Source organism: Poromitra crassiceps (assembly GCF_964638095.1).
Source record: "Poromitra crassiceps genome assembly, chromosome: 3".
Taxonomy (NCBI): Eukaryota; Metazoa; Chordata; class Actinopteri; order Beryciformes; family Melamphaidae; genus Poromitra; species Poromitra crassiceps.
Window position 1 is genome coordinate 3,287,941 of NC_139625.1, and position 24,589 is coordinate 3,312,529.

The 24,589-nt window shown below is 43.1% G+C and overlaps 1 protein-coding gene across 1 annotated transcript in view; it reads right to left on the reverse strand.

Annotated features, from left to right (window-relative positions):
• Positions 1 to 23,824, reverse strand: part of sash1b (SAM and SH3 domain containing 1b) — a gene marked incomplete at both ends in the record, with an annotated part of 134,127 nt that extends 110,303 nt beyond the window's left edge. The window contains one exon of the mRNA XM_083634300.1: positions 23,345 to 23,824. Within this exon, the coding sequence (XP_083490426.1) occupies positions 23,345 to 23,824 (480 nt within the window). The remainder of the gene's footprint in view (positions 1 to 23,344) is intronic.
• Positions 23,825 to 24,589: the final 765 nt, after the last annotated feature.

Below are 24,589 nucleotides of genomic sequence, written 5' to 3' on the forward strand. Positions count from 1 at the left end.
GCTCCATGACAGTCTGCCTCCATGACAGTCTGCCTCCATGACAGTCTGCCTCCATGACAGTCGCTTCACTTTTCAAGGCTTTCCAGTAGGGATGTTCATTTTGAAAATTTTCCAAAATCGATAATCGGTGAAAATTAACGATCAATTATCGATTATCGATCATACTTCACTCATTCTCTGCCAAAGACGTACCCGGACGTACTTTTAACAATGGCGTTCTGTGCCAAAGATGTACTCGGACGTACTTTCATGTTTTGGCTGTTTACATTACATCAGACACTTTCCCAGCCTGTGACATTGTTTCAGGTCAAACTGATAAAAGGAACCCGCTAGTTTAGTATTTATGGGTGGAGCCTGTGGTCGAAACAGAGTCCGACTCAGAGTTCTCGGATGGCGACGATGGCGAGGAAGACGCCGGCGTTTTTGTTGTTGCCCCACGACGGAGCACCATGGGCGACGAAGGCTCCCCTTCACAGCGTTCTGATCCGTTTGACACAGATGAATCGGAGGAGGAGAAATGGGTGCCACTTGGAGAGAGCGATGACGATGGTAAAAAGTAGCCTATTTTTTGTATCGCGTTTGAGATGAAATGATCACACACACAACATTCGAGTATAATTGTCACGCATTGTTTATAACTTATGCCGCCGGTATGACTCGCTTCACGTTTCCTCTTGCCAGCTCTCCCTCTCAAGGGAGAGCTCTGTCACACTCAAGGGAGGGGGAATCACATGGATACGTCAAACGCGTCAAACCGCGTCACACACCCGTCCCCAGCAACCAAGGCGAAACATGTGTCACATAAACATTTCAAAGTTTACAGCACTAACGTAGCTATTGTGTGATCTTCTGTGCTAACGTTAGTTATGAGAGGTAACATGATAGCAGGTAACGTTACAGCACTCGTTATTCCTGTGTGTGTGTGTGTGTGTGTGTGTGTGTGTGTGTGTGTGTGTGTGTGTGTGTGTGTGTGAGAGAGAGAGAGAGTGTGTGAGTGTGACCACATAAGGGTTCGTTCCATTTGTTTATGCTTTTATCAAGCTAAGCTAAAAATCCACATGGCAACTGTAAAAGTAAATTATTTATTTGATTTTGTGCACATATTTATCATACTTTGATAAATACTGCGGCCAAGCCTCATCTGTCAAGAAACCCCAGGGGCCAGACTATCTCTCTCTCTCTCTCTGTAGCCGCTCACTGGGCGGGATGGACCGACACAGCTCCCTCAAATACATTCTCTTATTTTTTATTTATTTATTTGGGAAAACAAATACTGTATAATGTGTCTGATGTGTCACTGAGGCAAAAAATAAAAGGCTCAAAAGAGAGTTCTGCTTGAAACGGTGTCCTTCACTAAAAACCTCTTTTTCTCCTATTTCTGTTCCAAAGAGGGCATTTTTTTGTGAAAACAAGCTAACTTCCACTGCTTGTAACTAAACAAGGAAACATGGTGGAGTTTCAGTTTTTTACAAGGGGTAAGAAGAGAGTCTCTGCTTTATTGTGAGATATGTTGTGTAATTTTATTCCTAGCACAGAATATTCTGTGGGTCCTGGAAGATCAGGAAATATGCTCAAAATCCTGGCACTGGGAGCACACAGACCGAAATGACCCTGGCAGAGAATGAGTTAATACTTTGAAATTTTTCAATATTTTTTTTTTTTTTTTTTTTACAAAATGAATGCCTATGGCAGAAAATACGAAAGACAACGTGTTCTCCTCAATGAACTCTTTATTTCAATGTGTCTCCTCTCCAACACTGCTGTCCCCGGCGCATGCCGGTGTGAATTTCCCATGTTTAAAACAGTTTTGTTGGCACAAAGGCCCGTGCCCAGCCAGAAAACTAGAGACTATATAGTAGGGTCATCTGTGGCACTTCCGTGACCGTGGAGAGCGAAGGTCCGTTTCTCAATGGATTTGTCATCTAGGAGGGTTAATAAACAAATTTAGCCGGGGTGTATTTTTAAAAAAGGCGGGGAAAATATTTGAGACACCAAAATCCAAAATGGCTGCTGTGGAAATGAACTTTTTAATGCTTTGACCTACAATGATGCACAATACATGGTTTCAGAGCTTATTCTGGTCAAGGAATACATATTTGGTGTTTATATAATGATTTGACCTATTTTTGACCTTCAAATCCAAGATGGCTGCCAATTTTGAGGCAGTTTTTTCAAAATCGTCATAGAGCCTTCATATTAGGCTTGAATGACAGGTCTTCTCATGATGAGTTGAATAATATACAGTATAAGTACACAGAAGTAATCTCTGAGGTCAATAAAGTCAATGTTTGTGTGTAAACAACAGTTGCTGATTTGCGCTTTCCCATTAAATAGGGTAGGCTACTGAGAATATGGTGTCCAGTTCATCCCATCACATTTTCATAATGAACCAAAAACAATTTTGCACTATAGCCTAACATAAAATAGTATTCTGTATGCAAAGCTAGCAAGGTTAGTTGCTTGAGCTGAATTTAAAGGTCAACTCAAAACAAACAATGAAATTAACTTTGAAATTAAAACTGAATCCTAGGCTACTAAATTTCATCAGCACACAGTAAAGAAAACTTGTCTTTGAACTCAGCTGACTGTCTAGTCCTAATCCCTGTTGTGCAATGTCCCTTTTCAGTGAAGTTTTAGTTTTTGTTAAGAGTACTTTTAATCTTGACCTTGTTGGTAGGCAACGGCCCTTTTTCAGTCAAGCATTTTCAGATTAGCTCAGTCAGTCTGTGAAGCAGTCAGTGTCAGCACTTGCGCGAGCTCGCTTTTTCTCTAACTAATGTTAACATTACACACTTTAAGACACTTTGTTTGAGGATATCAACGTTATTCACTAGTCTAAAGATAGTTCTACCATCAAGAACATATAAAACAAAAGCAAAAACAATTTTTATTTGCAGAAGTCATCATTGATATTTGGTGTTAGCTAACGTTAGGTAACGTTATTATTTTTAGCTAAAGTTAATATTATCTGTCTCCACACTTCTGTCAACTGACATATGCATTTGCTTTTGAAAATAAACAGCCTGGCTTCCTTAAGCATAACTGAAGATTAAATAGAAATATAACATGACGAATGCATGTACCGATTGGTTGGCCCATCTTCCCAGGAGGTGGTGGTGTAAACATCATCAAATTTATCAACTCCTGACCAGTCTTGGGCTTTTAATTGTAAGCTGTCCCATTTGCCTTGATTTATTGTATCGGTGGGCTTGCAAGGCTTGTCACATTTTAGGACACATTCATAGGACATTGCAAATGCATATGTCAGTTGACAGAAGTGTGGAGACAGATAATATTAACTTTAGCTAAAAATAATAACGTTACCTAACGTTAGCTAACACCAAATATCAATGATGACTTCTGCAAATAAAAATTGTTTTTGCTTTTGTTATATATGTTCTTGATGGTAGAACTATCTTTAGACTAGTGAATAATGTTGATATCCTCAAACAAAGTTTTTTTTTTTTTCTTTTTTTATATATTCCCCCCCCCCCGATTTTTTATCCCATTTTTATCCCCCATTAGTGCTAACGTAATTTCTTTATCCTGGTTGCTACTCCACCCTCTGCCGATCTGGGGAGAGCCGAAACTGGCTCCATGCTTCCTCCGAGACATGGGCAGTTAGCCAGCCGCTTCTTTTTACCTGACAGGGGAAGCTTCACCGGTAGGACATAGCACGTGGGAGGTTCACACTATTCCAACCAGTTCCCCTCCCTCTGAACAGGTGCCCTTAACGACCAGAGGAGGAACCACATTAGCAACCAGGATATTGCATGTTTTTGGTGAAGGGGGTTCCTATATGAAGGAAACCCCCGGGAGGCACGGGGAGAACATGCAAACTCCACACAGAAAGGCCCTTTTGACAACCCCACCCGGGCGGTGGGCACTCGAGGACATGCGGACGGGCACGCATTCCTTCAGCGTTCACATCGTCCCAGGTGGGAATTGAACCCACGACCTTCGAGCTGTGAGGCGATAGTGCTTACCACTACACCACCGTACCTCCTTTTATATCCTCAAACAAAGTGTCTTAAAGTGTGTAATGTTAACATTAGTTAGAGAAAAAGCGAGCTCGCGCAAGTGCTGACACTGACTGCTTCACAGACTGACTGAGCTAATCTGAAAATGCTTGACTGAAAAAGGGCCGTTGCCTACCAACAAGGTCAAGATTAAAAGTCCATACTCTTAACAAAAACTAAAACTTCACTGAAAAGGGACATTGCACAACAGGGATTAGGACTAGACAGTCAGCTGAGTTCAAAGACAAGTTTTCTTTACTGTGTGCTGATGAAATTTAGTAGCCTAGGATTCAGTTTTAATTTCAAAGTTAATTTCATTGTTTGTTTTGAGTTGACCTTTAAATTCAGCTCAAGCAACTAACCTTGCTAGCTTTGCATACAGAATATTATTTTATGTTAGGCTATAGTGCAAAATAGTTTTTGGTTCATTATGAAAATGTGATGGGATGAACTGGACACCATATTCTCAGTAGCCTACCCTATTTAATGGGAAACCGCAAATCAGCAAGTGTTGTTTACACACAAACATTGACTTTAATGACCTCAGAGATTACTTCTGTGTACTTACTGTATATTATTCAACTCATCATGAGAAGACCTGTCATTCAAGCCTAATATGAAGGCTCTATGACGATTTTGAAAAAACTGTCTTTTAGAGCTCAAAACTGGCAGCCATCTTGGATTTGAAGGTCAAAAATAAGTCAAATCATTATATAAACACCAAATATGTATTCCTTGACCATAATAAGCTCTGAAACCATGTATTGTGCATCATTGTAGGTCAAACCATTAAAAAGTTCATTTCCACGGCAGACATTTTGGATTTTGGTCTCTCAAATATTTTCCCCGCCTTTTTTAAAAATACACCCCGGCTAAATTTGTTTATTAACCCTCCTAGATGACAAATCCATTGAGAAACGGACCTTCGCTCTCCACGGTCACGGAAGTGCCACAGATGACCCTACTAATATGAAGCTCCACCTCACGTTAGTTGGCTGTGCAATGGAGTGGGGCGAGGAGGAACGAATTCCACCCAAACCTAGTCCAAAAAAAAAAAGTAAAAAAAAAAAAAAAGTAAAAAAAAATTAATAATTAAAAAATCGATCCAAATGCCACAGGATCGATTCCAATCCTTAACGATCAATTATCGATTTTCGATAATTGATGAACATCCCTACTTTCCAGTCATTCCGTGCTGCATCTTGTCGGGGGGGGGGGGGGTTGCGAGTTGACCTCCACAGTGCTCAGGATTTATTGTCTATTGCGTTATGCTCTAGAAGGAATATTTACCATATTACTGCGCAATTATTATATTTCTGTATATATATTATATTATATTTCAGTGGGGTGGCCGAAAGGTTAGAGAAGCAAGCTTGTGACCGGAAGGTCGTCGGTTCAATCCCCGGAACCGGCAGGATAAATCTGGGTGGGGAAAGTGAAAAGGCAGCGCTTGCCCCTCCCTCATTACCACCACTGAGGTGCCCTTGAGCAAGGCCCTTAACCCCAACCGCTCCAGTGGAGCTGCTCAGTGGCCAGCAGATCAGACTGTGGTTGTACTGGTCAGCTTCCAGGTGTGAATGTGTGTGTGAATGTGAACAGGGCGCTCCTGAAAAAGAGAGTATTGCCCTCAGTGAGACTCCCCCTGTATAAATAACAGTAAATATATATATATATATATATATATATATATATATATATATATATATATATATATATATATATATATCATAAACAGGCAAGACTATATAACATTTCAATCGAATGAAAACGTAAAAGAATTGCGGATTTAAAGAAAATATTCTTTCGATGTAGTTTTTTTAAGTTTTGGTCGGAGTGAAATGTTCTATGGTCTCTCCCGATTCTAAATATAGCCGAACCGTTTGGTTTGACCAAGTACAACAATTTTACGAAATGTCTATGGGAAAATAAATGGCGGAGGAAAATCTGTGGTACAGTGCTGAAGCAGGAAGTAGGCGGTCACTTTGCCTCTCGATAACAAACGCACAGACATTTGCACCATACGCTGTGATCCTGTGTGACCTCTATGCTTCACCAAATGTCTCCTGGCTTATCATGTGCAGCACAGTGCTGTAAGCCTATTTATGGACTTTATTCATGTTATGTCCATATAGACCAGGTCAAACCGTTACTGCAGTGTTGCTGGATTATTGCACTGATGGTCCCGGGGGCGGGGGGGGGGGGGGGGGGAGTGCACGCAGCACTGTACTGTATACATGATAAGCCAGAAGAACCAATGTGATGAAGGAAGTAACGGGTTAGGATGCTGTTTACAAGGCAGAATAAATCAAGCCCTGATGTAAAGAGGAGAAACACGGATTGATGCGGAGCAAGGTCGCACATCGACCATGACCATCTAATAATCCTTTGTCCTGTGTGAAGTTGCAGTGGTCTTCACTAGGGCTGGGTTAAAAAAAATCGATATATCGATATTGATTCGATATTCATGTGAAGGAACAAGTATCGATACATAAATCCCAGTATCGATCTTTTAAAATGCATTATTTTTTTTATTTAAAAAAATAATAAACATAGGCTATAACATTATAGGCTGTGTGTGGTAGTTAAAACATAGTTGCGAGTTGACGTTTATTTATGTTTGTAGTTGAAACAAAAACATAAATACGGTAGGTGACATGTGCATTGTGCATGCACCATGAGCCAGATGTACAGACCTCAAATCTGTTTGCACTATAATGTTTGTGAACTGGAAATGTTCATGAGCTGTATTTAATTTGATTTAATTTGATTTACAAAGCATTTGTACTTTATGAAACACTGTTTACAACATGCTGCTGTTCAATGATTCTCACAGAAGACTGTAAAGAAAGAGACAGAAGACTGTAAAGAAAGATAAGACGTTGAATGACTATGTTGGTCATGTTTAAATAAAAAAGAATTACATGATGTAACTGCTTGCTTTATGGTCAATTCTTAATGTAAACATTAATATTTTTTAATAATGCACCAGGTTAGAGGGTTCCTTGCACTATTTACAGCATTAGTTCTTTGAGAATCTCTTCCATTATCAAAGCAAAACTGGTATTGTAACTAAAATATCGATATCGAATCGTATCATATCGTATCGGAAATCGTATCGACTTGGGACCTTGTGTATCGGAATCGTATCGTATCGGGAAGTCAGTGGCGATACCCAGCCCTAGTCTTCACAGAAGCACGGGGCGCTGCTGCTTTCTAAAACCAAAAACAGGTCCATTCAATCTCCCGGTCTGCCGCGACAAAGACAGAGACAGCTGTCAGCTGCTGTGGGGCCTGTGTGTATTTCTATTTGCCAGGCTCTATTCAAGCTGCTGTGGGGCTTGTGTGTATTTCTATTTGCCAGGCTCTATTCAAGCTCTTGTCTATGCCTGAAGTCCCATTTTAGTTATGTGCTGTTTTGAATTTTTAACTTGTGTCGATGTCTGCTTTTTAACCTGTAAATTGGTAATTAATTCAGCCTACGGACTGCTATATGCCAATAAAGTACTACTACTACTAAGCTGCTGTGGGGCCTGTGTGTATTTCTATTTGCCAGGCTCTATTCAAGCTGCTGTGGGGCTTGTGTGTATTTCTATTTGCCAGGCTCTATTCAAGCGGGCCTTTCTTCTGTCAAAAAGGGGGCCTGCTGGTTCTGCTTGTCCTCGGAGCTTCTGGCAGAGCAACACAGGGACATCGGAGAAAGTCACATTTGCGCCCGGCTCTCTGTTGAAGGTTTTCAGGCCAGGAATGACAATGAGGCCTTCTGGGGAGATGTGTCCTATAGACCCCTTATACAGCTTGTCAACATTGAGCTGCGCGCGCAACGTGTAGGCAGAAAGCAGTAAGCTTTGCATAGACAGACAGCGAAAACTCTGTCAAAGCCCCGCTGTCAGGACTGCTCTATGCCCATCTGCAACACACAGTTATATTTTAGTTTTAAAATGCAGTTCTCGGCTTACTACCACAGCTTATCGCCTGGTGATAAGCAATGTTATGCATCGAAATTAACGTTGTTTAATGGGACATGTCTTACAGACCCATACGCACTGGCGCTGTCAATTGGCCAAGCCTAGTGGCCGGCAATACATATCGTGCATTCCTTTATAACTGGGGATAGCGTAGATAATTATTCTGTAACTTGCAAAGATATATTGTTATGTTGATAATGCACACAATTCAATGACATTATGTAACGTTACTTGGTCGTTAACTAACCGAGCGATGTGGCTGAGCAGCCTACAGCTACAGGCAGCTTACCTGATTATGAAGAGCACTACAAAGTCGGGCATTTTTAATGATGTCCTCGTTCCAATCAGTTCAACTTAATAATGACATTATTTAACGTTACTTGGTCGTTAACTAACCTAGCGATGTGGCTGAGCAGCCTACAGTTTCAGTTCAGGCAGCTTACCTGATTATGAAGAGCACTGCAAAGTCGGGCATTTTTAACGATTTCCTCTTTCGGCTTGCAACCAAAGACACCTACGGTTAGCATTAAAAGCAGTATGAGTTGACGGGATTCGGTAAAACTTTACTCCTTGCTTTGTTGATAGTGTAACAGACTGTGTTGTGTTGTGTTCTATTGCGTGTGTGCGAGGCTAACCGTAGGTGTCTTTGGTTGCAAGCCGAAAGAGGAAATCGTTAAAAATGCCCGACTTTGCAGTGCTCTTCATAATCAGGTAAGCTGCCTAAACTGAAACTAGGCTGCTCAGCCACATCGCTAGGTTAGTTAACGACCAAGTAACGTTAAATAATGTCATTATTAAGTTGAACTGATTGGAACGAGGACATCATTAAAAATGCCCGACTTTGTAGTGCTCTTCATAATCAGGTAAGCTGCCTGTAGCTGTAGGCTGCTCAGCCACATCGCTCGGTTAGTTAACGACCAAGTAACGTTACATAATGTCATTGAATTGTGTGCATTATCAACATAACAATATATCTTTGCAAGTTACAGAATAATTATCTACGCTATCCCCAGTTATAAAGGAATGCACGATATGTACTGCCGGCCACTAGGCTTGGCCAATTGACAGCGCCAGTGCGTATGGGTCTGTAAGACATGTCCCATTAAACAACGTTAATTTCGATGCATAACATTGCTTATCACCAGGCGATAAGCTGTGGTAGTAAGCCGAGAACTGCATTTTAAAACTAAAATATAACTGTGTGTTGCAGATGGGCATAGAGCAGTCCTGACAGCGGGGCTTTGACAGAGTTTTCGCTGTCTGTCTATGCAAAGCTTACTGCTTTCTGCCTACACGTTGCGCGCGCAGCTTGCTTTGTTGTCATTGTGACGTAGGCGTATAAGGGGTCTATTGTTTGGACAACCATGGAGGGAATCCTTTCCAACAGGGTTCAGAGGTACGACAAACAACTAGACATACACTGTGCTGTACGAGAAACAACTAGCCATACACCGTGCTGTACGACAAACAACTAGCCATACACTGTGCTGTACGACAAACAACTAGCCATACACTGTGCTGTACTATAAACAACTAGCCATACACAGTGCTGTACTATAAACAACTAGCCATACACTGTGCTGTACTATAAACAACTAGCCATACACTGTGCTGTACTACAAACAACTAGCCATACACTGTGCTGTACTAGAAACAACTAGCCATACACTGTGCTGTACTACAAACAACTAGCCATACACTGTGCTGTACGACAAACAACTAGCCATACACTGTGCTGTACGACAAACAACTAGCCATACACTGTGCTGTACTATAAACAACTAGCCATACACTGTGCTGTACGACAAACAACTAGCCATACACTGTGCTGTACGACAAACTAGCCATACACTGTGCTGTACGACAAACAACTAGCCATACACTGTGCTGTACTATAAACAACTAGCCATACACTGTGCTGTACTACAAACAACTAGCCATACACCGTGCTGTACGACAAACAACTAGCCATACACCGTGCTGTACGACAAACAACTAGCCATACACCGTGCTGTACTACAAACAACTAGCCATACACCGTGCTGTACTACAAACAACTAGCCATACACCGTGCTGTATACAAACAACTAGCCATACACCGTGCTGTACGACAAACAACAAGCCATACACCGTGCTGTACGACAAACAACTAGCCATACACCGTGCTGTACTACAAACAACTAGCCATACACTGTGCTGTACTACAAACAACTAGCCATACACTGTGCTGTACGACAAACAACTAGCCATACACTGTGATGTACGACAAACAACTAGCCATACACCGTGCTGTACTACAAACAACTAGCCATACACCGTGCTGTATGACAAACAACTAGCCATACACCGTGCTGTACGACAAACAACTAGCCATACACCGTGCTGTACAACAAACAACTAGCCATACAAACAACTAGCCATACACTGTGCTGTACTACAAACAACTAGCCATACACTGTGCTGTACAACAAACAACTAGCCATACACTGTGCTGTATGACAAACAACTAGCCATACAAACAACTAGCCATACACTGTGCTGTACTACAAACAACTAGCCATACACTGTGCTGTACTACAAACAACTAGCCATACAAACAACTAGCCATACACTGTGCTGTACTACAAACAACTAGCCATACAAACAACTAGCCATACACTGTGCTGTACTACAAACAACTAGCCATACAAACAACTAGCCATACACTGTGCTGTACTACAAACAACTAGCCATACACTGTGCTGTACTACAAACAACTAGCCATACACTGTGCTGTACTACAAACAACTAGCCATACACTGTGCTGTACTACAAACAACTAGCCATACACTGTGCTGTACTACAAACAACTCGCCATACACTGTGCTGTACGAGAAACAACTAGCCATACACTGTGCTGTACTACAAACAACTAGCCATACACTGTGCTGTACTACAAACAACTAGCCATACACTGTGCTGTACGATAAACAACTAGCCATACACCGTGCTGTGAAATGAGGCAATCATTTCTATGAAAGTATAGAGAGCTTGTTAATTAAGGTGATGGGCTCTTGCTAGAATTAACAAGCCCATAACACGCACATAACACAACCATAACACGACCATATTCTTTGATACAATATTGTTGTTATGTTAAAATACATCCATCTCATCAACCTAAATCAAGAAGCAGGCATCTCATCACAGAGAGTATATGCTCATCCTACTGAGCCAAATGACAGTTTGGTGTCGGGTCAAGAAGTGACTAATCAAAACCTGAGAGCAAAATACAAATTTATTTATTTATTTTATTTAATGCAGTGCTTTTCATTTCATTCAGTCCTTTGGCAGCATTTTGGTATAAAGTGTAGTTTGTTTTTTTATTATTACCGGTATTATTATTATTTTCTGATTTCCCCCCCATTTTCTCCCACATACTTCCCCCACTGCTGCCCTGGTCGCTGCTCCACCCTCTGCTGAGAGCAATAGACTAGCACCATGCTTCCTCTGACACATGCGCAGTTGCCAGCTGCTTCTTTTCACCTGACAGCGGGGAGCTTCACCGGCGCGACGTAGCGCACGTGGGAGGATCACGCTATTCCCACCAGTTCCCTCCCCCCCCGACCAAGTGCCCCGACCGACCAGAGAGAGTCAGAGTCAGAGTCAGTTTATTTACCATTTGCAGTCGAAACTACATTGGAATTGGGGTGCAAGAGCTTAAAACATAGACACAAATATGACAAGTCATGACAACATAAAATAGCATATAAATAGACAGACAGTAAAAAGGTTTAAAAAGTAAATAAGATAAAATAAGAGAATAAAACAATAAAAGGAGACAGGTACATCTGTGGATAAAGGCCCGAGTCATCCAGCTCACTTATTAAAGTGCAGGAACAAAGTGCACAATCACACATAAAGTGCACAGTAGTAAAGTGCCTAAGCAAGGATTAAATGCATGAGAAACCAGTATAAGACATCTTATACAAAAGAAAATAACAGAAAAAATAGAGGTCTAGGTGTGTCTAGGTGGTCTAGACAACAGAGATCTACCGTTTAGATTTGTGATCGTTCAAACTACGCACATCACTCGGGTAAAAGCTTCTCGCAAAGCGAGTGGTGAAGCATTTAATGGAGCGGTAGCGTTTACCCAAAGGGAGTAACTCAAAAAGACTGGCGGCCGGGTGACCTGCAGGGTCCCTGATAATGCTGGAGGCCCGGGACAGAAGTCTGGAGCTATAGAGCTCTTCTAGAGCCGGCAGGTTGGCACCAGTTATCTTGCGGGCAAGGCGCACTACCCTATTTAAGGATTTTCGCTCCTTAACTCATTGAGTGCCAGCCACTTTTGGAGAACGGACGCTCCCAGTGCCAGAGTTTCAGAGCGTTTTCAGTGATTTCTCGAGGCCCACAGAATATTGTGTGATATTACTATGTAAACACCGAACACGCACAAAGAACGATTAGACTCTCTTCTATCATCTGCAAAAAAAAGTTTATTGATACCATTTTCCATTCTTTAGTTATGAGCCGGAGAAGATAGGTTGTTTTGAGCATAAAGACACATTTCAATTTAGAATCTGAGATATTCAGCCTTTTGTGAAAGGAAGCATTTCAAGCACATCATTGACTCTGAAGCTAATATTTTCTGATATAATGACACCTCAAAAATAATTTCCTTCAATAAAAGAGTGAAAACAAAGGAATTTTGTTTGGCCAAATAATATTTTTTAGCTGCAACCAGCAGCGCTGGCCCCTGCGTGCGCAGACCCTACACCTTCTTGCTGGTCTTGATTTACTGCTGGTGTGCATCAGATAGCCTATTCTAGCTTGTTTGCTCTCTGTGCATCGAGCCTGCTGCTGCCTGGGTGTGTGTGTACTGTCAATGGTTGTATGCTGTAGTGCCCTGCGTGCCCCACCCCCCTCCTCCTCCTCCTCCGTGGAGGAGTGTCTCTGCTGCGGTTTGCTCTGAGTTTGATCTGCACTGAAAAGCGCGCTGCATCCCCCCGCTTTTTTACAGCGTGTCGCCAGCTCCCAGCTGACAATAATGTAACTTTTCAGAAAGACGCTGGTGTCGCCGTGTCGGCAACTAAATCATATGGATGGGCTATCGCAGCGGACACGGATGGGGCTCAATTGTGGCAGCAGATGACTGCTGTTCACAGGCACAGCTAACGGTATGCTTCATGCATATCGATGCGATTTCCGTTTCCTCATGACTTCTTCTCTCTTTTCTCCTGGCCTTTCTGTAATCTGGAGAGCACTGTCGCCACCTAAGGGTTCTGTAAAATAGGTTAGACACATTCAATAGCTCCCATATTGTAAGAGGCGATGTAAGAGGCTTAGATCGACATCCCCCCGTCAAAAAACGCAATTGACAAACATGTTCGTCCTTGGCACTCTACGTTACTAAACGAAATGACGAACATGTTCGTCCATGGCACTCAATGAGTTAACAGTAAGGTTACCAAACCATACAGTGAAGGAACTAGTGAGAATGCTCTCAATAATACAGAGATAAAAGTTAACAAGGATCTGGCTGTTGTGGGTGAACTCCTTAAGTCTTCTTAAGAAGAAAAGACGTTGCTGAGACTTTTTAACAATCGCTTTGGTATTTGAGTGCCAGCTAAGATCATCCGAGATAGTGACACCTAGAAATTTGATACTTTTTACCATCTCAACCTCTGTACCATTGATTATTATAGGATGGCAGAGGAGGCGCTGAGAAATCCATCTTGCTACGCTGACAGATATGCGTTTTGAATCCGCCCCGGCAGTGGGCCGGACCAATCAGAGTCAAGGCAGCTATAGTCTGGCTGGCCAGCCTTCTCTCCCTTCCGTCCGAGGAGTCTGGCGCCGCAGGTCTCCATAACTGGGATAAACCCTCCCCTGCTGCTCTACTCTGCTCTCCCATTGGAGCGACTGTTTCGGTGGCAGCCGGATGTCCACTCCCGGCTTATTACAAACTCTGTCATTGGCTCCAACAGTGTTTCCCACAGGATTTTGTGAATTTGTGGTGGGGGACCGCAGACCCCCTAGGGGGGTGCGGGGGCACGCCCCCCCGCGAGATTTTTTTAAACATTTTAAAGTAAAATGCATGAATTTGGTGTACTTTGAGCAAAATTAAAAGGCTAGATCTATGAAGAACATTACTGTGCTGTGGGTTTACAATGACAAACTAAATTTCTCCCTATAGGTCAGGGATACTCAACTTGCTTTGCCACTTTCGTGAAATGATAGAAGGCGTGGGGCCAGTTAATAAACAAACAATATACATTTTTCTGTAGCGGATTGTAGGTTTTTGGGGTGTCAGCGGGAGTTTAGGCTGACAGTGTTGTGCACACCGGATAGTTAGTTAGGTTAAGTTAGTTAGGTTAAGTACATACATAAGTGCCTGGGTAGCGAGCAGATGGCGGTATTTGACAATTTAGCAGCTAAATCATATTTTTTTGGTCAACATCTTATTGTGGCGGTCAAAATATGATTGTGGCGGCCCGCCACAAATTCCTTTATGTATGGGAAACACTGGCTCCAACCATGTCAATCAGAGCGGCTTCCGCTCCCTCCTCCCTGTGTGTCGCTGTAAATAGTGCCCTGCCGCCACAGTGAAAACAACAACGCTAACTAGCTAGCAAGCTAACGGCAGAAACCTACACGCTAGCTCGTTGCTACACGCTGAAAATGGCAAGTTGGATTGTTTGAAACTATTTTCCAAGGGCACTGCCGCTAAGCGCCGCCCATCGCAATCCCACTATGGAGACCTGTGGGAAAACAGAGGTTTTCAAAGTGGGAGGCGGCCAGGCGGGCCTTCCCAGGGGGGGCTCCAAGCAGTTTCAGGGGAGGCTCAGTGAATGGAAGTGAAAAAATATGACATTAGTTCTCAAAAGGAGATCACATAGAAATAGAGAAAGAGATAGTTCAGAGATACAGTAGTTTTACTTTGTTCTCACTTTCCCAGAATAAATGCCTTCCGACAAGACTTTTTCTTATGTATTTGGTCTGAAGTCAAACAGTAATATCAGGCTATCTGGGCTTAGTTCAGTGGTTCTCAAACTTTTTCTGTCAGGCCCCACTTTGGAGGAAGAAAATCTTTCGGGCCCCACCGCCCCAACAAAATTGAAACAAAACGGTCCAAGTTTAACTTTTATTGACATAATGACCATTCATTTCTATATTCTGGCTGTTTTGCCCTGCACATCTTTTCAAAAACAATAACAATAAAGTGCAACCTCTACAAAACAAAATAAATTCAAATATCTTAATTGTGAGTTCAAGTCACTATCACTGTATTAAGGGCTGCCTGTTTTCCACTGCAAATCGTTTCAAAACAATAATAAGGTGCAACCTGCAGAAAATAATAAGTGCAGACATTTGTGAGGACTCAAGTTTTATCAGTATTAGTGGCTGCAATGAGCCTGTTTTCCACTGCAAATCTTTTCAAAAGAATAATAAAGTGCAACCTGTGCAGAAAATAATAATAATAATGGTGAGGACTCAAGTTTTCTCAGTATTAGTGGCTGCAAAAACCCACACAGTTCTCCCAATTCAGCCCGTGTTGTGTCAGGTAACTGTCCAGAAGCATAGCTCTTCAGCTGTTGCTCTGCTTGTAACGTACTTGCAAAACAGCAAATCCTCACTCAGTGACTCCGACGTGACAAAGCGAACATAGGCGATAAGCAAGCAGTCTTTATTGCTGTCCGTAGCCTCGTCCACTTGTAAGGCGAAACGTGTGTCTGTCAGTTTTTCCGTGAGTTGTTCCTCGAGATCATTTGAAATGTCACATATACGTTTTGCAACTGTGTCATTGGACAGCGGGATAGTCTTCAATTTTGCAGCGCTGGTCTCATCCAGCATAGTTGACACCATACGGATAGCTGCTGGGAGTATGAGCTCCTCAGCGATGGTGTGCGGCTTCTTGCACTGTGCAATTCTGTATGCGACCTTGTATGACGCTAGTTGTGCTTTGCTGTTCACTGATGCCACTTTTACAAAGCGATTTTCCTGCTTGCGGTATTCACCGAGTTTCCTCTGAAAGAACCCGAGTGGCTTATTGACGAAAGTGGGGTGTGTTGTCTCCAAGTGTCTTTTTAATTTGTTAGGCTTCATGCTGTCCGCTGCCAGAGTTTTCAGACAGAGAACACAGACTGGTCTCTCCTCGTCTCCTACCGCATTGACTGTGAATCCCAGAGCAAGATAGGCGTCATCATATTTTCGTCTCGGTTTTTTTAGTTGACTGCCGCCCTCCGACTCCTTGTTTGTCCCAGCCAAATGTCTCTTCATTGTGCACTAATCTAAACTAAACAGCCTCCAGTCTGTCTGATGAATGAACGGGTCACTACGGAAGCGCGGGGTTTGTTTATTTCCTCACGGGGAAAAGAAGTCCGACCTAAAAATGGCTAAAACATTGGTTCCGCGGATTTCACCCGCGCCCCACCTGTAATACCACTGCGCCCCACAAGTGGGGCGCGCCCCACACTTTAAGATACACTGGCTTAGTTGTTGAGTGTCTATGGGATCAAATAACATAATCATGATCCAATACGCATCCAGGAATTGAGTGAGGGGGGGGGGGGGCTTTTTCTAAGCTTTGTCTGGGGGGGGGGGGGGGAGGCCCACAGTCTCAGTCCTTGAAAAGCCCTGTTCTAAAACATTCTGTCTTGCTGATATCACAGGTACTGCTTCTATAAGAATATCATGGGAAAGCAGTTTTGGGTTGTTGTTTCGTTGCTTGTCCATGTTGCCCTGGTGTCAAACCCATCCCGTGTAAAACCTCCATTCCCTCTCAGCGAAACGCTCGTCCTGGCGCCAGCAGTTAGGTCACTTACAGCTCAATCACATTCATTACTTTCTCTCCCCCAAAGTAACTAACCGGCCCTGCTGGCCTGTGTGAAGCAGTCATGCACACAGGACAGTCAGGCCCAACAGCACATTGCTCAGTGAGGATTGATCACAGTACCGAGTCCATTATGTCATTAATTATCGATCCATTTCACAGATCCAAACTGCCGGCATTCCAGAAATGCTCGAGTCCATCATTAGGGTTGGGTACAGACAGAAACAAGGTACCAATATGGTACCGGTACTTTTACAACCAATACTACCGGTACTTTTACAACCAATACTACCGGTACTTTTACAACCAATGCTACCGGTACCGAATTGCAACGCAGATTTAGGTGCCTCATTTAGGTGCCACGCCCGAGCTGCTGAGTGAAATATCCGCCCTCTGGTGCTCTGAAACGGGCGCTGCATGCACCCTTCAATAACAATCTAGGGCTTAAACACATACAATTATTGTTTGAAATCCTCTTTACGGCCTCTTTCAATAAAAAATAGGTTAAATATGATTACACTTTTTTTTTAAGTAGCGTTTCAGGCACTGTTTACTAGGCACCGGTACCGTTTTAGAAGTATCGTTTTAGCACCGGTATCGGAAAATATGAAACGATACCCATCCCTATCCATCATGCCATGATCTCATTTGATCTCACCTAGCCCCGCCCCCAACACGATTAGACCAATGTCTAGTTTCTGTTATGAAATTTTGAAAAGAAGATAAGGAAGTGTCCATGAACTGTAACCTGATGGGCGTCAGAGGCAGCTCCAGCCTAATTGACGTTTTGGTGTATATACTGTATATACTGTATATACAGTATATACAGTATATACACAGTACACACTACACAGTATATACAGTATATACTGTATATACTGTATACACAGTATATACTGTACTGTATATACTGTATATACTGTATATACTGTATATACAGTACTGTATATACAGTATATACACAGTACACACTACACAGTATATACTGTATATACTGTATATACTGTATATACTGTATATACAGTACTGTATATACAGTATATACACAGTACACACTACACAGTATATACAGTATATACTGTGTATACTGTATACACAGTATATACTGTATATACTGTATATACAGTATATACTGTGTAGTGTGTACTGTGTATATACTGTATATACTGTATATACAGTATATACAGTATATACACAGTACACACTACACAGTATATACAGTATATACAGTATATACTGTGTAGTGTGTACTGTGTATATACTGTACTGTATATACAGTATATACAGTATATACACAGTACACACTACACAGTATATACAGTATATACTGTGTAGTGTGTACTGTGTATATACTGTATATACAGTATATACTGTATATACAGTATATACAGTATATACTGTGTATACTGTATACACAGTATATACTGTACTGTATATACTGTATATACAGTACTGTATATACAGTATATACAGTACAGTATATACTGTGTATACAGTATATACAGTATATACTGTATATACAGTATATACAGTACAGTATATACTGTATATACAGTATATACAGTATATACACAGTACACACTACACAGTATATACAGTATATACTGTATATACTGTATACACAGTATATACTGTACTGTATATACTGTATATACAGTACTGTATATACTGTGTATACAGTATATACAGTACAGTATATACTGTATATACTGTGTACTGTGTAGTGTGTTCAGAAAACGTGCATTATCGGCAAGCAGGTTACAATGACAGACTCCAACCTGAAGTTCATGTACATCCAGAGTGAGAAATTAGAAAGCAGAACTGGCCCACATAGCTGTATTCTGCTGCTACCTCTTACAGTATATTTAAAAACTATTTAAAGATACTAGAAATCGATTCCTAGGCTCGCCCTGCAGCTCGCCCACTGTGGGCTCGCATATAGCTTGGCCACTGTGCGGCCTCGCCCGCAGCTCGGCCGCTGCGTGGCCTCGCCTGCTCTATTGGCATGCGCAGCGCACAATTGCTCAACTTTCGCATCACTGATGACATCGAGTGCAAGCTGTGTATGCGAGCTGCAGGGCGGGCGAGGCGGCGCATCGGCCGAGCTAGCGAGCCCGCGTAGCGCGCGATTCCTAGGCTGGCGCGCTACGCTACGCTAAGATGCGCGAGACGACAACAGGCTACTCAAGCTCCTGTACATCCCTAGTGACAAAATGGGAAGCAGACCTGGCCGGCCCACATAGCCGCATTCTGCTACCTCCTAATGGAGTCAAATCTGATGCACCTGAAAGCTTCAGCAACATAGCAAATCAGCCTGACTGCTTCTTCTTCTTGTGCTACTTTTAAATGGACTCTTCTTCACTGATGAGTGGCTTCAAATCAAGCAAGTACTCCGTCTGCCCCTGCTGGACATGAACGGATCACGCAAGTTGTGACACACATTTCATCAACCCACTACTCCATAAACAACTACTATCCCATTCATTCACTCTTCCAAAATCTCTCCCAGTAACATGTGGAAGAAGATTTGCCTGATGGCCGACTGAACTTTCTGGTGGAGCTTTTAAAGGGGGACTGACCCCCCCAGATTTCTTGCAAAACGGTATTCTACTTGATTTGAAAACTCTGCAGGCAAGATGGCCGCCTACACTCCCTTCTGTACCCTGGCAGAATAAACTATCATAACTTGGCCAATAAGTATGTAAGATACAAAATAAAACAAATTGCAATGTCTTTATTTGTTGTAGAATGCAGAGGACATGTAACTGTTTAGTTAAACTCGCATTCCAGGAATATTGTATTTACTGCACTGCTCTAAAGATAACGTAAGTGGCTCGAGACTGTTTCGTCCTGGAACCCACTCGCTTTGCGCCAGAACACAATCGATTTGGGGGTGGAACACGCCAGGATTGGCCAACGCCAACGCCAGTGCCCAGAACTGTCAAATCAAATCATCGACAGAGACGCTAAGGCCCGCCTCCCAGTATTTTCAGTGTATCAGAGATAGAGAACGATAAATGATAAATATAGCCATGTTATAAACAACAAACTAACGCTGGTGATCCGTATGGCAACAGTGTATCAGAACTCTCGTCTGGAAAGTCCCACGAGACTTTCCAGACGAGAGTTGTGTCTCTCACTGATCCGACAGGCAAAAATGGGCTGCCTGTAACTAGTGAAAAGAGGGAGGGGGATAAATGCAGTCTGATGGTTCCTTAGGGAACAGTTTATGACGATATGCGTTGAAACGGGAATAAAACTGTCTATTTAAATGGAGGAAAAGCATGCTGCCACTTGGCCCTCACGGAGCTCCATTCTAGGAGTGGCTTGGACGCTATTGATCTCAAAACAACGCCTAGGACGACAAAAACGCTGCGGAGAGCACTGGGTGAGTCGTCCGATCATAATTAATGTGAGGAGAGGGCTGCAGGTTAAAAAAAAAACGAAATTCTTCTTTAATGCAAGACTCCCTAAATTCCTGTTTTAAGATGTATATAAAATACTCTACTTTGAGTAATAATTTGTGTCTGATGGTTTTCCCACCAAAAAAGTGACATCATCTTGTTAAAAAACCTTAAAGTGATTTCTACTCTTCTGCCTCATTAAGAATTCCAAAGCCACCAATCACGGAAGGTTATCTCTAAAACATAAACTAGCCAATCACAGCATACAAACAAGGGCTTTAACTGCTGAATACTGGACAGGGATTGGTTCCAGTATTCGTGATGTCACAAATCATGCTCGTTGAAAATCGCCTCTTCAGTGAGCTCAGAGAAACTTTCCACTTTCAGCAGACGATTGTGGGAAACAGCCTTCTAGTGTCAAACTCTGCAGCACAGACATCATTCATCAAACTCTGCAGCACAGACATCATTCATCAAACTCTGCAGCACAGACATCATTCATCAAACTCTGCAGCACAGACATCATTCATCAAACCCTGCAGCACAGACATCATTCATCAAACCCTGCAGCACAGACATCATTCATCAAACTCTGCAGCACAGACATCATTCATCAAACTCTGCAGCACAGACATCATTCTGCACAGTGACTCTGCAGCACAGACATCATTCATCAAACTCTGCAGCACAGACATCATTCATCAAACTCTGCAGCACAGACATCATTCATCAAACTCTGCAGCACAGACATCATTCTGCACAGTGACGCTCAAACATCTAAGTGAAGGAACAAGCAGAAAAACTGATTTTTGACTTTAGGCGCTCACAGTCTGTGCAGACAGGACCAGCAGCCATATACTGAGAAGAGGCAAAATGCCACACTGTCAAGTCTCATCCCTGCAGTAAACATCTGTCACTGTGGGGATGTAGCGGACTGATCCACCAGACGAGCCACTGTCCTGTTGACCTTCAGAGCCTAGAGGTCAGGGGATTTGGGTTTTAACGGATGTACATATTGGTGGTGTGTCATGGTGGATTTTCAGGCTAACCGATGTTCAGAATGAGAACCCCCCAGTAATCGTCAGATCTGCATATGGCGTGTGTCTTCTCATGACTGGATGTTGTCATCAGTCAACCTACCTGGTACAACTGCTGCTGTAAAACTGCACTAATGTGATTGTACAAGACTCTGTATTTCAACTTGTGCCTGGCTCGGTTTCTATATGCATACATACATACATACATACATACATACATACATACATACATACATACATACATACATACATACATACATACATACATACATTCATTCATTTATAGTAAGGGTGTCCACAGAGGAAACAGGAAGCTCAACACTGACACGCCCCCCCCCCCCCCCCCCCCCCAAAAAAACAACAACAACAACAACAAACAAACAAACAAACAAACAAACAAACAAAAACAAAACAAAAACAGATAGGCTACCAGTGGGTAGCTATAACAGACTTAGCAATCAAAGTCCAAACAAAGTGCTGTTACTGGAGTCAATTCTTATAAAAAGGTGGAATATAACATTGCTGTAATGAATTCTGACCCAGACAATGGCAGCTTTACCAGCTTAGACTTTCATTTCATTTCATTTTAATTTTAACACGGACCAAATAAACGACCCTATATCAAATACCGACGATTCAAACCGCTATCAATTCAAACCGTTTGAGTTTTTGAGTAAGGCCCTCTGCCCATGTGGAACCAAAGCCAGTTTAAAATCCTCCTCGGAGCAGAACCGCTGGAAGTCGGCACCATCAAACAAATTCGACACACTGTCCATCACATAGACAACAAAGTAAGCGTACTAAATTGTATGAGACTGCTTATGACGAGCTAGCAGTTAACTCATTAAGTGCCATAGACGACCTAACTCGTCTTACATAATCCAGCGCTTAAGTGCCAAGGACGAGCTAACTCGTCTTACATAAACATTTTTTTTTTTTGACGGTGGGACATCAATCAACCCCTTTTACATCTTCGAGATAACTATTTGGAGCAAGAGCATGTGTGTAATCTATTTTACCGACCACTAAGTGGCGACAGAGACCGAGAGAAGACACAGCCACGGGACCCAAAAGCCACAAAAGCAGCCGCCTCCCGCGGAAATGGCTTGGCGATTTTACAGTCAGAAGCCCGGACACACACACACAGAACGGACAGAGATCCCTTCCCCCCAGAGCCGCGCACACACACACACACACACACACACACACACACACACACACACACACACACACACCGCGGGAGCAAGCCATTCAAGGAAATGGCGACGCGATTTTACAGTAATCCATTTCAGACTCGTCTTGCCCGACAGGCAGACAGGCAGGCAGGCAGCAGCAACGCGCTTCTGACACGCCCGCTGTTAGAGTCAGAAGCCCGGACACACACACACAGAACGGACAGAGATCCCTTCCCCCCAGAGCCGCGCACACACACACACACACACACACACACACACACACACACACACACACACACACACACACACACACACACACCGCGGGAGCAAGCCATTCAAGGAAATGGCGACGCGATTTTACAGTAATCCATTTCAGACTCGTCTTGCCCGACAGGCAGACAGGCAGGCAGGCAGCAGCAACGCGCTTCTGACACGCCCGCTGTTAGAGCCAGGAGGAAGGAGGAGAAGACACACGGAGGGAGGAGTTTGAATGAGAGGGGTGTTTCCTGTTGTTATGGAGGAAATTACTGTTCAAAACTATTGTTTAGAATGTCTGACGGTCTTACTGATGCCAAAAATGAATGGTTAAAGTGACTGTTTCACAAAAAGCCATTTATCTCTGAATAAATTTCCAGACGCTGAAACCATGCTGTACTCAACGGCTAATATCTACATAACTACTAACTCTGCAAACTAACTCTTTTAGACAGAGAAAGCACACATTCTATTAGTTATTTTTAGATGATTGGTGTTCATGAATTCTTAACAGAAAAGAATCCTCGGCTGTTCTAAAATGAGCCAGAATCGTCAAAAACACCCCTGGCACAACTTACCTACAGGAATGAAAACATGGCTGGCATTCAATGTGTTAAGTGTCAACTGACTGTTAAAAAAAAATGAAATAATAATCAAATGAAATAAAGATGGCCTACCTTGCGGGTATACGGTGGGTCTCCGAGGTCGATCCCATCTTTTGCCAGTTTATCCCGAATCAGTATCTTCAGCTTCAGTTTGGGATAGGTCACAAAGTCGTTGCAGTCGGAGAACCTCGGGTCGTGGTTTCCGGGACAGGAGGCCTGGTGTGCTCCTCCTGGGTATGCCCTCGGCTTCCTGCAGCCATTTTGCTGAGGGTGATTGCAAGAAGAAGCAGAAGAAGAAGCAGCAGCATCCAGGGGCTCCAAGGTGAAATAATACCCCGCTGCTTGACCTGTGTCCTCTCTCAGCTTGTGCACGGCTGAGAGCAGCCTGTGCCTGTGGTCGCGCACCTGGACCCCTATGGCATCCAGGTCCGCCTCCCCGATTTGCTTGCACACCTCCAGGTCATCGTAGCCGTTGTCCACAAACGCCTCCACATACTGAGGCAGGTCGAGCTTTGACAGCCAGTCGAACACCAGGTTTGGCCCTTGGCTCATCTTGAGACAGACAGGGAGGGTTACCTTAAATACATCTCATCACCATCATCATCTCCATATTACTGAGGGCTGTCCCGAGGCAATCCAGAGGTCCATGTCCCCTCCCACTCTACTTGTCTCCAAATAGAAACATATATTCGGGGGGGGGGGGGGGGGGGGGGGGGGGACAGCAGGGTCCTCTAATTGGACATCTTGGTAGCAAGCATCCTCCCTGCCGAAGTGCCCCTGAGCAAGGCACTGACTCCAGCTCCAGAGGATCTGCAGTGCAGCTGAGCCCTGTCTGACCGTCTTTGACCTCTCTCCCTGGATCCCTGGCAAGGCGAGAGAATTCACCAATGTAGATCAATCACATTATCAACACGTTGTTGTTGTTTGTGAGTCCCCAGGCTATGGTAACCTGGTTACAGCATCAATTGAATCAACAACAGTGGACCATTTCACTTCAAACGTCTCTGAGTCAAAACAGTCCCAACAGACGAATGACCTCCTTCAAATATCAGCAAATTATCTCCTTCAAAATATCAAGTTGCAAGTTGCAAGTGAGGTGGCTTTGGTGGGCTTCCGTGAGTGACATATGAAATAAACCAAGATATTTTAGCGATTAAAAGTACTTTTTCCCGTCTCACCCATCAACGGAGTCGTTTCTCGTCCAAAAGGGGAAAACGTGTAAAGAGTTATCTCTGTCAAAGCTGGAAAAGAAGAAGAAATACCCGCTCTGTCTCTGTCTCTGTCTCTGTCTCTGTCTGACTGTCTGTCTCCCGCAGG